This window comes from Heteronotia binoei, chromosome 18 (assembly GCF_032191835.1).
Source record: "Heteronotia binoei isolate CCM8104 ecotype False Entrance Well chromosome 18, APGP_CSIRO_Hbin_v1, whole genome shotgun sequence".
Lineage (NCBI taxonomy): Eukaryota > Metazoa > Chordata > Lepidosauria > Squamata > Gekkonidae > Heteronotia > Heteronotia binoei.
In genome coordinates, this window is record NC_083240.1 from 38,518,809 (window position 1) to 38,535,993 (window position 17,185).

General features: G+C 49.9%; 1 protein-coding gene across 1 annotated transcript in view; it reads left to right on the forward strand.

Annotated features, from left to right (window-relative positions):
• The window catches only part of ULK2 (unc-51 like autophagy activating kinase 2), a 98,540-nt gene that overhangs the window by 55,817 nt on the left and 25,538 nt on the right, over positions 1–17,185 (forward strand). The window contains exons 15-17 of the mRNA XM_060259003.1: positions 11,458–11,595; positions 12,414–12,559; positions 13,728–13,808. Of these exons, the coding sequence (XP_060114986.1) occupies positions 11,458–11,595; positions 12,414–12,559; positions 13,728–13,808 (365 nt within the window). The remainder of the gene's footprint in view (positions 1–11,457; positions 11,596–12,413; positions 12,560–13,727; positions 13,809–17,185) is intronic.

Here is a 17,185-nt window from a genome sequence, read left to right on the forward strand (position 1 = left end):
AGTAAGAGAGAGGGAGAAGGAAGCAGATGACTGGTGGTTCCTCATGGGCCAGATAGAAGCCCTCTGGGGGCTGGACTAGGCCTGCAGGCTGCACTTTTGACACCCCTAGCGGGTATGTGCTGCCCTGGGACATGGCCTCTTTCTCTTTGCAGATCAATACAGCTTGGGGGACTCACTGCCACAATGAGTAGTCATGCAGAAGTCAAAGGCCGTGTCGTTTTAAAGAGGGGATTGGACTGATTTGTGGAGAGTAGACCCATCAGCGGCTAGTTGCCATGATGACCAATTGGAGCCATTGGGTTTTAGCGGCAGCGTACCTCTGAACTCCAGTTGCAGAGTAGGCAGCACCCAGGGGAGGCTTCGGCCTGCTTCTGCTTGAGGACCTTCTTGGGGCATCTGATTAGCCACTGTGGGAAACAAGAGGTTGGAGCAAATGGACTGTTGATCTGACTCAGCGGGGTCCTTTCTGACAGTTTCTCTGTTTGGGGGCATTAAAGGTGTGCCTCTTCATCTCCATGCAGTCATCTTGAGGAATTTGGCATCTTGTGGTCTTGTGATATGCATCTGATATGCCACAGGCCAAGAGTTCTTCCTGAAGTTACTTTCTTCCTTAAGCTTCAAGAAGGAAGTGTATAGAAATCAGTCCAGGGGCGAGTTAGGAATGTGTAAACATTAGGAATCTGGTAACTTTCTAAGATTGAAGTGGGGAGTCAAGGACAGTCTCAGTCTTGCCTCCGCCCCATGATACAGTGGCATGAGCTTCTGGTGTCATTGTGTTTTTGGGGGTTTTTTTTAGACGAAGATTGGACTTGAGAAATGACTCCTGAGTCAGAGGGTCAGGGCTTTTTTTGTAGCAGGAACTCCTTTGCATATCAGGCCGCACCTCCTCCTGGAGCTTACAATAGGCCATGTACTAAGAGCCTTCTAAGCTCCAGGAGGATTGGCTACATCAGGGGGGTGCGGCCTAATATGGAAAACAAAAAAAAAGCACCCTGCGGAGGGGAATTGTAGACTTGATGCATTTTTAGCTTGCGTAGTAAGTTTTAGCAGTGGCCAGGGTTGAGCTGAAGTCAGTCTGTTGAGCAGCAGATTCAGTGCCTGTTCCTAAGGATTCCAGCCAGTTTTTTTTCTGCCTACTGAGTTTCATCAAACACATCAGCCTTGTCATTCGCTGAAGACTGATGTGCCTGGTGGAATTTAGCAGGTAGGGAAAAAAACCTGCTAGCCCCTCCTGCTTTGCCTCCTGTGGCTGCCTTGAGCTGGCCTAGCTAATCTGCCCTAAACAGGCCTCATCCCACCACTTCTTATGCCATAGTGGAAGCTTGTTTTCCACCTAATAAATGGGGGTTTGTGGGATCAGCCACACAGATGCATATAGCGTGAGCCTTGAGGTCCCTGGATTGTATGCCCCTTTGAGGAGGGATAGAATGTACCGCTGCTCTCAGAACGTTTTGCTTAGGAGCAGCCCGCTCTTCCTACTTCCAATCAAAGCTGACTGTTAGGAACATAAGAAAAGCCCTGCTAGATCAGACCAGTGGTCCATCTAGTCCAGCCTCCTGTATCACACAGTGGCCATCCAGTTCCTCTGGAGGGCCAATAACAGGGCAGAGAGGCCAAGGTCTTCATAGGAACATCAGAAGAGCCCTGCTGGATCAGACCAGCGGTCCATCTGGTGCAGCATCTTGTCCCTCACAGTGGCCAGCCAGTTCCTGATGTTGTCTCCTGCCTCTGGGATTCAGAGGATTAGTGCCTCTGAATGTGGAGGTTTCCCTCAGTCAATATGACGAGTAGCCATTGATAAACGTACTCTCTGTGAATCTTATCTAGTCCCTTTTCAAAGCTGTTTATTCCTGTGGTGCAGCGCTGCTAGTCTTGTCTCTTGTGGCAGTCATGAAGTCTCTCCACCGCCAGCGCTCCGATCAATTTGTCAAGTTTCTCTTTTTTAAAGGAAAATCGGACTGGTTATGGCAAACGTGTTGAGCTAGACCAACGAGATACTCAGCACCTCAGGAGCCACATGCAACCCCTTATCATGCCATGTGTGGCTCTTATGAGCACTGTGGAGAAATGCCTTGCCTCCTGGAGAGGTGGCAAGGTTCTGTCTCTGAGCTCAGAGACAAGCAGGAAGGGGGAGGAGGAATTTAGGCCCTGGCATTACAGCAGCATCTGGGCTACTTCTTAAGAGATGCTAATGGAGCTACTTGAAAGAGACAATGGGCACCTTTCTCCTGCAGGCAGGAAACAGAGTGGGGAGGGCATTGGGCTAGACTACCCCCAGAGATTATCTCCAGGAATGAGCTGGAGATTTCCCAGAACGCATGGGGGGTTTCCCAGAATCCCTACCAGAAGGGAGGCTTCCTGGGCGCAACAGGAAAAGAAGCCTAAACGTGGGCGGACCAGGTAACAAGGGGTGGAAAGTGATGTAAAGTGGGTGGAGTCAGGGGATTAGTGAAAGTGCTTGCTCAGAAGAGCAGGGGGGGGGAGCCTTGGAGCTGGACCCTGGAAGATGACCAACTGCTACTCTCCAGCCAGTGGCTAGAAGCCGTATTTGACCATGCGGCTGGGCCTGGCTGAATGCTGGAAGCTTGAAGCGATGAGGTATCATTAGAAGATTTTGTAATTTACTAAGCTTAGATGTGGCTGCTCTGCCTAAATATCTGGTAGGGCAAGGTTTTAAACCAGGGACAGAAGGATGCGTTTCAAGCCAACTTGTATTGGATCTTCTGGTTGCTGATTGTGTGCTGTGCTAAGATTATGTTTGTAATTTTTCACTTTTTAAAAAACAAACCTTTTACTATTTTGGAAGGCTGGCAGTAAAGCTCTCTGTACCCCCTAGTTCCCCAACCACCGTAGACCACGCTACTGTAAGAGGGGAGTCCTGGGAAGGGGGAAGGTATGCAGTTGGCAAGGGTGCCAATCCTCCAGGAGTCTCCCAAAGAAGGACTTTGGTCTCTGTGATAACCAGGTGCTGGGTAACAGAGGACCTCAAGGCCAGGCCTCAGAACTGGAAAGGGGGGTTGAGAGTCCCGTTCCTCTCAGTCAGGAACCCCTAAATTGAACAGGTGGTGGCAGCGCGCCTTAGTGGCAAGAAGAGGAATAGCTCTCTCCAGGAGTTGGCAACCCAAGAGGGAGCTGACGGGACCGGGTCCGAAGGTCAAATCCGGCCAGTTCTGTCACAGACACCATTCCCCCAATGTGACACCTGCCCCACATTTCAGGAAAGTGAGCATGGCCATTCCCTGTTGGGGCTTGCAGTTGACAGACAGTTCCCGCTAAGCACAGAGAGAGGTTCTACCTGTAACCCTGAAGGGCACTTCTGACATAGTTATTTCTCTTCTAACATCCAGCCTGATACAGAGTGCTTTGTTCCGTGAGTCTGACTGGCAAGCCGTTGTACCCAGGAACTGGCTACTATTCAACAGGGATAGGGAGAATCTCTTAATTAAAATGACCGTATGTAATCTCAGAGGTCAGCAGAACTGCTTGGTTTGAGTCCAGTAGCACCTTAGAAACCAATGTGCTACCAGACTCAAAAGCTAGCTGTTTAATTTAAAAGATTATAGTTCATATGTTTAATATTATACTTACACAGGGCACTTTTTTTGAGCAGGAATGCACAGGAACACAGTTCCAGCTGGCTTCGGATCAGGGGGTGTGGCCTAATATGCAAATGAGTACATGCTTGGCCCTGTGCTTGTGCGTGTATTTGATGGGGTGGTGCCCAGTGCATGAAGTAGTCATGTGGCTGTTTTGGTTGATAGTATTTACGCATGTGGTTCTTCATGGGGAGGGATGGTGGCTCAGTGGTAGAGCATGTGCTTGGTAAGTAGAAGGTCCCAGGTTCAATCCCCGGCATCTCCAACTAAAAAAAGGATCCAGGCAAGTAGGCGTGAAAAACCTCAGCTTGAGACCCTGGAGAACCGCTGCCAGTCTGCGTAGACAATACTGACTTGGATGGACGGAGGGGGGTCTGATTCAGTAGAAGATAGTTTCATATGTGGGAGGAACAGTGGCTCAGTGGTAGAGCATCTGCTTTGTAAGCAGAAGGTCCCAGGTTCAATCCCCAGCATCTCCAACTCAAAAGGGTCCAGGCAAGTAGACGTGAAAATCCTCAGCTTGAGACCTTGAAGAGCCGCTGCCAGTCTGAGTAGACAATACTGACTTTGATGGGCTGAGGGTCTGATTCAGTAGAAGGCAGCTTCATATGTTCATGAGCGGTACATTGAGTACCACTGAAGTAGGTACAAACGCACGAATCAGCAGAACAAAACAATTAAAGCTAAATGAAAATATTTGGGGTGGGGATGGGGCAGAATTGGTAAGGACTGAGAAAGGAGACCTTGGAAAGCCAGTGCTGAGCTGGCTGGAGAAATAACCCAGCTGGACATAAAAACTGCTTCAAATGTATGGGGAAGGGGGCATGACAGTAGAGACATAATCTGTCTGCAGAAAGGATCTAGGTCCGGTGTCTAACATCTCCAGTTTAAAAGGCTGAGAGTCAAGAGGAACTGGGAAAGACCTTTGTTTCCCTGAGGGCCTGGAGAGCAACTACTGGCCAGAGGAGACTACCGGCTGTCCTGCAGTTGGGGGGCTGCTACAGAGTGCTTCCGTGCTTTAGTCAATGCCAGGCATACATCAGCTACTGAAAATCTGCCAAGTATATCTAAGCATGCATGTGGGTATAGCTTAAGAGAGGTCCTTCCAGCATCTGGGCCTCAGGCCATGAAGGATTTGAATTGAACCCGCAAACCAATTGGTAGCCAGTACATAAGTCTGCTTCATCCCAGCGGGCCCTGTAGATTAACGACTGGCTTGCAGAAAGGTCTCTGGTTCAGTCCTTGACCTCGCCAGAGAAAGGCTGTCAGGTAGCAATAGTTGTCAGCAAGACCTTTTCCCCACCAGAGCAGGGAATGCTGAGCTAGATGGACCACTGAGCTCCTTTGAAATGGGGCAGCGGCAGCCGTAGTAGCAGATCTAACTGCTGCCATGTTGCAGGAGGCGGAAGAGCCAAGATGGCCCTTTGAGCTGCGGGCATCTGTTCTTGATCTAGTTGGCCTCCCCGGCCAGCCCTGTCGTCTGTGCTAGGAAATTGAATAAAAACTGCCATGACGTGAGATGGCTAGGCTGGGCAATATGTGATGACGTGGTAATCTGAGTGCTGTTGAGTTGCCTGTTTATAGAATGTTTTTTATTGTATTTTATTGTTTTATCGTATGTTGTACTCTGCCCCGAGCCCTACGGGGAATGGGCGGAATAGAAATATGCTAAAATAAATAAATAACTGCCTGTTTGTGAGCTGAACGAGCTTGAAAGCAGGGCTTTGATGCACAGAAACAGCATCTTCGGACTCGAAGCTGCCTCTTTCTGCACTGCAGAAGGGGTTGGAGTAGAGGTCTGTCAGTGGCTAGCAGTCATGGTGACTAAAGGGAACTTCCACACTCAGAGGCAGTAAAGCTCTGAATCCCAGAGCCAGGAAGCAACATCAGGGGAAAGCCTCGGCCTCTCTGCCCTGTCGTTGGTCCTCCAGAGGAACTAGTTGGCCATTGTTTGAGACTGGATGCTGGGCTAGATGGATCACTGGTCTGATCCAGCGGAGCTATTCTTACATTCTTGTGAGCTCATAGTTTGGGGGCCGTCTGCTTCCCTGTGCCCCAGGAACCTCTCAGGATTTGTTCACCCGTCTCCTGTCTGTTTATAAGAGCCCCGTGGCGCAGAGTGTTAAAGCTGCAGTACTGCAGTCCTAAGCTCTGCTCACGATCTGAGTTCAATCCCCGGTAGAAGCTGGGTTTTCAGGTTGCCTGCTCGAGGTTGACTCAGCCTTCCATCCTTCCAAGGTCGGTAAAACGAGTACCCAGCTTGCGGCGGCGGGGGCGGGGGGAGTGTAGATGACTGGAGAAGGCAATGACAAACCACCCCATAAAAAGTCTGCCGTGAAAACGTGAGAGCAACATCACCCCAGAGTCGGAAACGACTGGTGCTTGCACAGGGGACCTTTCCTTTCCTCCTGTCTGTTACAAGTTCAGTCCTCCCCTGCAGCATTGAATCCTCAAAACGTCCCCAAACGAATTGTTTCTAAGCCGTGCAGAGTGGCGGCGGGGATGACTCTGCCAGAAAAGTGCTGACAGGGACCGTATTGCTTCAGTGCAGCTTTTGAATTTGCACAAAGCAGAGCCAGATGTAATCTCAGATCTGGCAAAAGCTGCCTTTTTCTGCCACAGGGAAGCTCTGGGACAGCTAGGCTGCTTTCTAATTGGGAAGAATTCCCCAACCCACCCCCCAGTCAGCTAAGCAAATGCTGAAAGCCTCTAAAGAAGGCGCTCAAGTAATATCAAACTTTTGAAACGAAAGCGGATGTTTTAGCCCAATGTCGAAGTCCGATTTGGATCGTTTCTGGGGAATTGTTTGTAAGAGCTGTGATTAACTAAAAATAGGCTGTTTAATTTGTTGTGCAATCTATAAGTTTTCCAAAGCTCAACTGGCACAGCCGTGATCTTTGCATACAGAAGGCTCCAGGTTCATTCAGTGTCACCTGTACTTAAGGGATCTCTTAATAACAGACTGGGGAAAGACTTTTGTGTGAGGCTGAGCCACTGCCCCTCAAGAGTAAGATCCTGCTGAGGTAGCTGAACCAATGGCCTTCATTTCACTAATGGTCTTCAGTTGTTTGAAGGAGGAGAAGCCAGAGTTCTGGGGCAGAACATGCACTTTGCATTGAGAACCAAAGGTTTAGTGGAAGTTTACATTGGCTTTGCACGCCAAAGGTCCTGGCTTTGCTTCCTGCCATCTCCCCTTAAAGCAGGGGTGCCAAACCTGCGGCCTGAGGGCCGAATCAGGCCCCTGGAGGGCTCCTATCAGGCCCCCAAGCAACTGGTTTTGTCTGCTTCCTTCTCCCTCTGTCTTGCTTCCATCTGCATTTCCACCTGCTTTGCAAGGCTTGCTCAATCGCACAGGAGCTACAGAGCAAAACCTTACTTTTCTCCATTAGTTGAGGCTCCTTCCCCTCCTGGTCCCCTGGGGAGGGAGGGAAAGAGCCAAAGCTTCCTTTGCCCAGTTCCCTGGGTCTCATGGGAGAAATACAAAGAAAGCTCCTTTAAGACCAACAAGTGCTAATGTTAAGTATGTTTTAATTTTTTTTAAAAAAAAATCTTTAGTCGTGTTTGTGTCCTTTGAAAAGTTTATATCTCTGTTACCTAATCTTAAATAAGTACACACATGGCCTGGCCCAACATGACCCAGCCTGACAAGGTCTCATTTATGTCAGATCCGGCCCTTATAACAAATGAGTTCGACATCCCTGCCTTAAAGGGTCTCAAGACAAAGGGCTGGGGAGAACCTCCCTCCCTCTCTCTCTTTCCAAGAGCTAATCAGAGTAGGCAGCCAGAAGGGATCAGCGGCCAAACGATATAAGGCATGCATCCCCCTGCTGCCCTTCTTTTACTAGACTCTAAGCTGCAGTACTGCAGTCCAAGCTCTACTCTACTTTAAAGCCCTATATGGTCGAGGACCTGTCTACCTTAGGGACCGTCTTTCCCCATATGGACCCCAGAGAGCACTGAGGTCAGCTGGAAAAAACTTGTTGACCACCCCCGGACCAAGAGAGGTGAAGCTGCAATGCACCCGCAATCGGGCCTTCTCCTCTGTAGCCCCGAACCTATGGAACCAACTTCCAGAGGAAATGCGGGCCCTGCGGGACCTTGATCAATTCCGCAGGGCCTGCAAAACTTTCCTCTTTCGACTGGCTTTCGCTGACGAAGAAAGTGGTTGCTAATGATTACCGCCATCATAAAAAAGAACAAGCAGCATTAGCACTTTTGTTATTAATTAATTAATTAATTTTAAATTTATCAGAATTTTAATGTTAAATGTAACTTTGTTTTTTGTATAACTGAATGATGTTGTTAGCCGCCCTGAGCCTGCTCCGGCGGGGAGGGCGGGATATAAATAAAATTACCTACTTACCTACCTACCTACTCAGGACTGAGTTCGATCCCAGCGGAAGCTAGTTCAGGTAGCTGGCTTGAGGTTGACTCAGCCTTCCATCCTTCCAAGGTGGGTCAAAGGAGTCCCCAGCTTGCTGGGGGGAAAGCGTAGATGACTGGGGAAGGCGGGCAAACCACCCTGTAAAAAAGTCTGCCAAGAAAATGTCGTGGTGTGACGTCACCCCCGTGGGTCGGTAACGACTTGGTGCTTGCACAGGAGACTACCTTTACCTTTAATAAAACTGCAGTCCTTGGGCAGAAAAGAGATGAAGGAGCAAGAGAGCCTTACTGACTCAGAGGAGAGCAGGGGACAGATTGAAGAGGCAGAAAGGGGGGCAACATCTCAGCTTGCAGCAAAGGCTTAGAGCAAAGGTTTGGAAGCAGAGTCCACAAATAAGGCAAAATAGAGGCTTGTTTTGTCAAGCGAAACTCGAGTTTCGCCAACCTACATTGCTCTTCCCCTGCTCTTTTCTTATGGAAAGAAAGATGCGCAGGAGCAGAAAGGTTTTTAATAAAGACCCTTCTTCCCCAAACTCTTGACTGTGATCGAGAGGAACGCCCCTGTTCCTCTTAAAACATCTGGGGCTCATCCCCCTCCCCGGAAAGCAGAGCACCACCCTCGTGGCATTTTGCAGAATGTGCTCACCTGCCACTGCTTTCCTGTATTGGCATGAAGGCAGCCAAGCACAGGACTGAGTCGCATCTCTTCAATTAGGACAGGGGTGGCCAGCAGTAGCTCTCCAGATGTTTTTTGCCTACAACTCCCATCAGCCACAGCCATTGGCCATGCTGGCTGGGGCTGATGGGAGTTGTAGGCAAAAAACATCTGGAGAGCTACTGTTGGCCACCCCTGAATTAGAAGACCGCAGATTTATACCCCACCCTTCTCTCTGAATCAGAGTCTCAGAGCGGCTCACAGTCTCCTTTATCTCCTTCCCCCACAACAGACAGCCTGTAAGGCGGGTGGGGCTGAGAGGGCTCTCATGGGAGCTGCCCTTTTAAGGACAACTCCTGCCAGAGCTTTGGCTGACCCAAGGCCATTCCAGCAGCTGCAAGTGGAGGAGGGGGGAATCAAACCCGGTTCTCCCAGACAAGAGTCCACGCACTTAACCGCTACACAAAACTGGCAACATCCTTGCATAAGTGAATTCACTTCTAGGTGGTGCACATTTCACAGTTCCTTTGACAATTAAGTGGAATCCTGGTGGTGGTGGGTTTTTTTATTTCTCTCCACCCCGGAAATTGAGATGTCGTGTACCCTTAGGAAAAGGAGCAGGGAAAACTGACAAGTATGTCCGTAAACGTTCATTGTTCTTTTGATCCTTTTGTAGCAGGGGGGCGTCTTACTGCTGCAACTTTCTAAAGGAGGGTCCTTAACTCATCCTTGATTAAGCTAATCAAGTGCTAGTGAGAATTTTCCCAGACTTTACTTAACCCCCCCTCCCCCCAAGCCCAAACACTGCAGCAACTTGGAGCAATTGGTGGCTGGACCGTTTTACAAAGAAGTGAAACCAGTCCATGGAGGAGAGGTCTTTTAAGTGACTCCCTCCCAGATTATGGGGACACAAGGCCTGGGAGGGAGTTTGCCGTCATACCCCCATGCGTGGACTGCGGAGGTTGCTGCCAGAAACTGAATGCTGAGTTCGAGGGGCCTCCGGAAGATCTCCTTGACTGTTCTTGGAGGTTCTGGCAGCCTCTTTGGAGGAACGCCATCGCCACTGAAATAGCACTAAATTAATCTTCTGTTGTTAACTGTCGAACGTGTAATTTTTATTTGTAATATTTATTGATTTTAATTGTAGTGATTTTTATATTGTGAGCCACCCTGAGCCTGCTTCGGCGGGGAGGGCGGGATATAAATAAAGTTGAGTTGAAGGACATTTTTTGAGAAGTTAAAAAGAGGAATTCTTTTAAAATAGCCTGAAGATTCTGAAAGAGCTTGTGAGCGGCAGCACATCCGCTTGTGAATTCGGATTTAGACACTTTTCACATTTTATCCCTTCTCCCCCTTCAGAGTTTTTTCCTCGTGCCAGTCTACCCTGTGAGGGAGGTTGAGTCGATGGCAGTTCGCCAAATGCCACTGTCCCAGGCCTGACTTTTCTCCCTGTGGCATCAGCATCCTGATGCTCCCAACCAGGGCCTTTTCTGGAGAAAAAGCCCAGCAGGAACTCATTTGCATATTAGGCCACACACCCCCTGTTGTCACTATTGTTTCACAGGGCTTTTTTGTAGAAAAGGCCCAACTGGCACCTGTTTGCATATTAGGCCACGCCCCCTGACACCAAGCCAACCGGAACTCCGTTCCTCTGCGTCCCTGCTCAAAAAAAGTCCTGCTCCCAACCGTCTAGGGCCGAGGACACTGCTTCACTGCTTCCATTCCTACGATGTAAATTGGTTTAGCACAGGGGCTGCCAGACTCGCTTAACGTAAGAGCCACATAGAATAAACGTCAGATGTTTGAGAGCCGCAGGCATGAACATCAGAGCAGAGCATTTGAGATCAGGAAGGATGGAAGGACATAAAGGGGGGGAGGGAGGAAAGGCGGAGAGATGGAAAGAAAGCAACTTTAAATGCACTCTCCGTGCTGCCGGTTGGCTCGGTTTGGAGAACTGATTTAAAGAGACAGTTGCCTTATCTGAGCTGGCCATTGGGGCGGTGGGGGCTTCGAGAGCCGCACAATATGTGTGAAAGAGCCACATGTGACTCCCAAGCTACAGTTCGGCCACCAATTTGGTTTAGCAAATCACCCCAGCACTCCTTTCCCATTGCGTGCACACACACAGGCACTCGCTGGGCGTTCCCTTCACGTTCAGGTGGCAAGCCCAGCGTTTCAGAGCCCCAAAGGGAAGAGTATGACCAGCTGATCTGAACGCTTCCCGCTTGACTGAAAGCCCTGATTTTCCTCTGGTGCTCCAGTGTGGTTCTTAGGCTGGTTTATTGACTGTCGGGGAGCTTACATAAGCTGTTTTCTTTCTCAATCCCTATCCCCTCCGTGGCTTGAGCAAACAAATGAGGGTGGAGGGAACTAGCCATCCTTGGCCTCGAACTTCCTGTTCTCTTTCCGCAGTGGGTTTTCTTAGAACGACTTTGTTTTGAAACGTTAGAGGTCTGGGGGCGGGGGGGGGGCACCTGCCTTGGGAGAAGGCGGGGAGGGGCCGGCCTTGGTTCAGCTGACCTGCTTTCCCCGAGCTGCTGCTGCGGGATTGATTCTCCCAGCCAGCTGAGGTCCCCAGGCACTCTTTGTGCAAAGGCCAAAAGGAAAGCTCGCCGGCAGCTCTCGGCAGCTCTCGTTACCCTCCGTCCGGCTTCGTGAGCTAGGCTGCCGGGTGAGCTGTCCCGAGTGGCCCTCCACGCCACAGAGGCCTGGGACTTCCTTTGCCTCTTCCCGGGATTTCCGTGAACTCCGGGCAATGGTGCAAATCGAACAACAGCTTCCTTGCCAGCAATGGTTTCCCCTCTTGTTGCCTTCCGCCTTCAGGCAGTGCCAGCCTTCGGTCTCCCCCCGCAGCGAGACGGCCCCCATCCCGGTTCCCACTCAGCTGCGCAACTACCAGCGCATCGAGCAGAACTTGACCTCTGCTGCCAGCCCCGTCTCAAATCCTCACGGGTCACCAAGGTAAGGCACACTTTATCTCCTCTTTTGTTTAAAAGAAGATGATGATTTTGGATTTGCATCCTGCCCTCCACTCTGAATCTCAGAGCCTCAGAGCGGCTTACAATCTCCTTTACCTTCCTCCCCCCACAACAGACACCCTGTGAGGTGAGTGGGGCTGAGAGAACTCTCCCAGAAGCTGCCCTTTCAAGGACAACTCTTGCGAGAGCTCTGGCCGACACGAGGCCCTTCCAGCAGCTGCAAGCAGAGGAGCGGGGAATCAAACCCAGCTCTCCCAAATAAGAGTCCACGCACTTAACTGCTACACCAAACAGGCTGTCTGAACTTTAGCTCCTGAAAAGGTGGGGATGGGGAAATGAATGTCCCCCTTGCATTGTTTATCTGATGCATGCCCAAGCAGGCATGACCGGAAACTGTGTAGGTCAGAAATTTGAGGAAGTGGGAGGGTCTAAAGGTGGGGTGGAGTGGGGCGTAAAGCAAAACAGCAAAAATATGGCATGTTTGAGTCCTTGCATTGAAGTTACTTAATGTGTAACATTTTGATATGAGCGAGTACACTAATAGCCCATCTGCCCTCCCAGTTCACTCACTTGCCAGAATTCTGGGAGGAAGTTTATTTCCCATTGAGTATTTGGAGGCAATCCCAGCAAGAGGTTGTTATAAAAGGACAGAGGAAGAGGGGGCCGGAGGTGGGGAAGTTGTTGATGAAAACCGAGCGAGGGGATCCCGATGCATTCTTAAGATGTTAGTTTTTGTAAAAATGATGACTTGTTCCTCCTAAACTAGCATCCGCTCTCCCCCTTCTCCGGACTCATTCTCAGGTCTGGTGCGGTCAGGCGGTCGAATACCAGCCCCATGGGCTTCTTGAAGACCGCCTCCTCTTCCCCGGTGCCGACGGATGCTGCGCAAGGCGTGGGACGCAGGCTGTCCACAGGTTCCTCGAGGCCGTACTCCCCTTCACCGTTAGGTAAGCCTGCTTGCGAGCACCGCAGTGGGGTGAAGAGGGAGAGAGGCTAGCGATCCGTCCCAAAGAGTTGGTAATGACTGAAATCCCAACCCTCCTGTGTTTCCCGGGATCCAGCAAGCTGAGCTTCTTGGAAACTCAGCCAGTTTCTGAGGTGTGATGGGAGAAGGGGTGCATGTGAGCCTAGTCTTTGCAGAGCTTCGGAGGCGCAGCCTGCCTGCGGAGACGGGCCTTTCTCCTCTCTTCCCGTCCCAAGAAGGCGCAAGAGTTCAGAGCATCTCCCGGTCCAGCACTAGTTGCGAGGGTAAAATCCCTACCGTCCCCAATTGGGGAGTAGAGCAGAGGGCTTGACCTGGTTGCTCGTGCTTCAGAGGCACTCAGCAGTAAGGGGACCTGTTGTCTTCCCGTATCACGCTGGGGCTCAGCGCTCGATCTCTCTAGTCTGATTTCGGAAGCTAAGCAGGGTTGGGCCCAGTTAGTGTTTGGATGGGAGGAGAGCTCCCTCCTCCCACCTAAATCTAGCTAAAACTGAGGCAGGACACATTCCGGAACGTGCTCCAACAATGTCCCGAGGTCCCTGAAGGTTGCAAATGGCTGGGAGAAGTTAAGCTCAAGGTTTTTTAAAAAAAAAAATCTGTAGTTGCTGTTATCGTCAGGGCAGGGGTGGCCAAACTGTGGCTCTTTGTGTGGCTCTCAAAGCCCCCACCACCCTGATGGCTGACTTGGAGAAAGTATTTCTCTCTTTAAATCACTTTGCCAAGCCAGCTGGCAGCTTGGAGAATGCATTTAAATTTGCTTTCTTTTCCACCTCTCCCTCCCTCCCTTCCTTCCTTCCTTCCTTCCTTCCTTCCTTCCTTCCTTCCTGCCTGCCTGCCTGCCTGCCTGCCTGCCTGCCTGCCTGCCTGCCTGCTCTCAAACATCTGACATTCATGTCTGGTGCCTCTCAAACATTTGATATTTATTCTCTGTGGCTCTTCGGTAAGCAAGTTTGGCCACCCCTGGTGTAGGGGGTTGGGGAGGGAGTTTTACGAACGTCACATAACGATTACAACATTATGTAGTGCTGTAGTAAGATAGCTATGAGGTTTTTGTGTGTTTTATTTGAGCATTCCCTAGGTAGGAGAAAAATCATCTTATATCTCTTGTTTTGTTTTTTCCGGCCTCTCTTCAGTTGGCACCATACCGGAGCAGCTGGGACACTGCTGTTGTGGACAGCCACAAGGACACGAAGCCAGGAGCCGGAACTCCTCAGGTGAGCGGCCTTGGAGGACTGTGTTGCACGGAGACTCAGCAGCGGATCAGGAAGCCTTCTGGTTCAAATGTGACCTCTGCCCTGGACTTGCCTGGGGATCTTTCAGAAAGCCTGTTTGGTGTAGCGAGCCAGTTTGGTGTAGTGGTTAAGTGTGCGGATTCTTTTCTGGGAGAACCGGGTTTGATTCCTCCAGTTGCAACTACTGGAATGGCCTTGGGTCAGCCATAGCTGTCACAGGAGTTGTCCTTGAAAGGGCAGCTGCTGTAAAAAGCTCAGCCCCACCCCCCTCACAGCGTGTCTGTGGTGTGTGTGTGTGGGGGGGGGAAGGTAGAGGAGATTGTGAGTGCTCTGAGACTCAGATTCAGAGTATAGGGCGGGATATAAATCCAATATCATCATCTTCTTTTAAAGCCCCCCATCTGCAATATGGAGATTATAATTCCGGCCCACCTGACTGGGATGGCATTAGAAGACTATGAAATGTTTCCTACTCTTAGCGCAATTTAAGTGTAGGGCATTATTATTAAATGAGAAAGTATTAAATCATTATTGAACGATAAAGTAACAAACAGAACCACCTCAGATCTAGGCAAACTTGAACCTCATTTTTACATATGGAATTACTGAGGCTTTGAGAAGACTTGTCCAAAGAGGTTTTGGGGGCAAATAATTGCATAAGTTGACACCTAGACAGCAGTGTTCCCTCTAAACTGAGTTAGCATGAACTAGTTCACAGATTTTTAGCCTCTAGCTATTTTTTGTCTTAACTCAGGAAGGATGACCCCAGAGCACAGTAAGTAGCTCACAACTTTAATACCTGTAGCTCACAAGCTAGAATTTTTGCTCAGAAGACTCTGCAGCTTAGAGGGAGCATTGCTAGAGAGAGAGAGACTGACTGACTTCTGAGCTCTCTGTCGGAATAGAGGAAGCATTTCCTGATTCTGCCAGTACACTTAACAGCCAGCTCGCAAATCTAGAGGCTCATGTTCAAAATAAGACAAAGTGCCATAACGATCCATGAACAGACCCTTTGAGCAAAATTCTAGCAGAAGCTACGTGAGGGCCTGATTCAGACTGCGCCCATATGAAGTGGGGAAAGGTGTTCGGTTATGCCGCTCAGTAACAGCTTTGTCGATTGAAACTCTTGTGCTGTTCATCTTTTTTTAATCCCCTTTGAAAGCTAATGGCAGTTCTGGGTGGGGCGGGGGGGGGGGGAGAGATGGCAGTGGGGTTGATGGGGGGAAACTTCACAGCGGGGAAGAGTGAAACGTCCTCCTTTTTATTTCCCTGATCAGGTCCCCGTGTCCCTTCTGGTAGTGTTTTGCTGGAAAGATCTGATCGTGGTCCTACTGCTGTCTTGTCTGGTTTGATTCAGGAGGGGGCGGGGGGGTTGCCTCTTTTGAGGACAAGGCAGTGTCTTTCTGTTGGCCACATGGCCTACTTTAAAAGAAACGCAGCTTGTGGGAGCCCCTGTCCGGTGAAATAAATAAATATTGGATCAGTTCCCGTAGCTCTGAACTTTCAAACACACTGAGAAAATGACGCCGGCCCAAATACTTGGCACGCGTGCACAGTTTTCTTAGAACTGCTTGCTTCCAGGGTGGATGGGGCAGAGCCAAAGTTATGACCTTGAATGGCACTCTTGCATTCTCGAGTCCTTTTGCTGATGGGGCACTGGAAGTCCTGCTGTAGAACTTCTGTGATTCTGTTGTCCTCTGTTGTAGCTCAGAAAAAAGGCTATCTACAGTGTGGGGTTTTTTGGGGGGGGGGGGCGGGGGTCCTTTTGAAGTCATTTTGTTAATTTGCGGTGAAATAGTAGAAATGAAAGAGACCCCAATGCCACCTCTGTGTACACCCTGAATGGATGCTTTTTCTGGGTGTGTGCACCTCAGCCCTGGGGCACATCAGCCCACTTCTGTAGAGATTGAGGCTGGGAAAGGATTTGAGGTGGGGAAGAGGAACTTCCTTTAGAGGAACTTCCAGAATTAAACTTCATAGGTCTTAAGAGGGCCATCGGACTCGAACTTTGTTCTCTTGCTTCTGCATGGCAGCCCACCTGAATCCATCTTTATAATGCTGACCAGGTCAAAAAAGAGAGGCTGACTTACACTCACGTGAAGGGGGGTGGATAAAGAAAGCACAGCTTAAGTCTTGTGACGTGGCCCCGAATGTCCAGCTTTGTAAAGGATGTGGTGAAAGTGAGCCTTGAATAAAATTAAATTCCCATATTGAGACAATCCAGATTCCACACCAAGAAAAGCTGGATTCTGCAGCTGGGGTAGGTTTTCTGCAAATGGAGCCACTTTATAAGCCGTGGCTTATCATTCTGCTCTCTATTTTATCCTCGCAACAACCCTGGGAGGGAGGTTGTCAATTGCTGCCACCACTCTGGGTTAAGGGTTTCCCTTGAGAAGGCCCAGAGTTCCCTCCCAAGCCCTTCAGGCGTCCCTTAGCTTAGGCCAAATAATGGGCGTGAGGACCAGGCAGAGTGAACAACAACAAAAAGGTTTATTTTAGTGCAATATAAATTAACAAGGTGCATTAACCTGTAAAAGGGTGAAGGGAAAATAAACAAATGCCGTAATGCGTCTGTCTCTACAGTCCCTACTCTAATACTACACTTAGCCCCCGTAGGTAAGGGCCTTTCCCTTTGCTTCCAGCTCTCCAGGTGACAGCTTGCCTCTAGCTAAGCCTTCCAGGGAAAGAACACCCACTTCCTGGGCTGGCCTTTATATTCTCTTCCCCAAGGCTTTTTTTTTTGTTTGGGTTTTTTGTTTTGTTTTGTTTTTTAAGCAGGAACGCACAGGAATGCAGTTCTGGCTGGCTTGGTGTCAAGGGGTGTGGCCTAATATGCAAATGAGTTCCTGCTGGGCTTTCCCCCCCCCCCCTACAAAAAAGCCCTGCTTTTTCCATGCCCCACCCCCTCTAGGCCTGTTTCCCCCCAAACCCCTTGCTACCCAATCAGGGACAGAGGGGATCCTGGGAGTTGTAGGCTTTTCCCAGTAACTCCTAAGCAGGCTTTCCTGGGGCCTGCAGGCCTCACTAGGCCCAGGATCGTGACAGAGGTTAAAGCTCAGAGTATGTGACTGGCCCAAGAGCCACACAGCTTCCATGGCGGAGTAGGGATCCAGACCTGGGTCTCCTTGACAGTCTTTGCAAAGCACTTTTACTGCACTGTAGAAAAAAAGCTTGCTCAACCACTTGGTTGGCTTCTCAGGTGGTGTCAAGTGCACACCTCCAAGTATATCTCAGATGAATGTTGCGCCCAGTCCTGCGTTCTTTGCTTCCTTCACACATTTGCAAATAGAAGCCTGGCTGTGTGAGTCTTTCATTTGGGAAGGCCCTGGAGGGGAGAGAGCCATTGCGAGGGGAGGGGA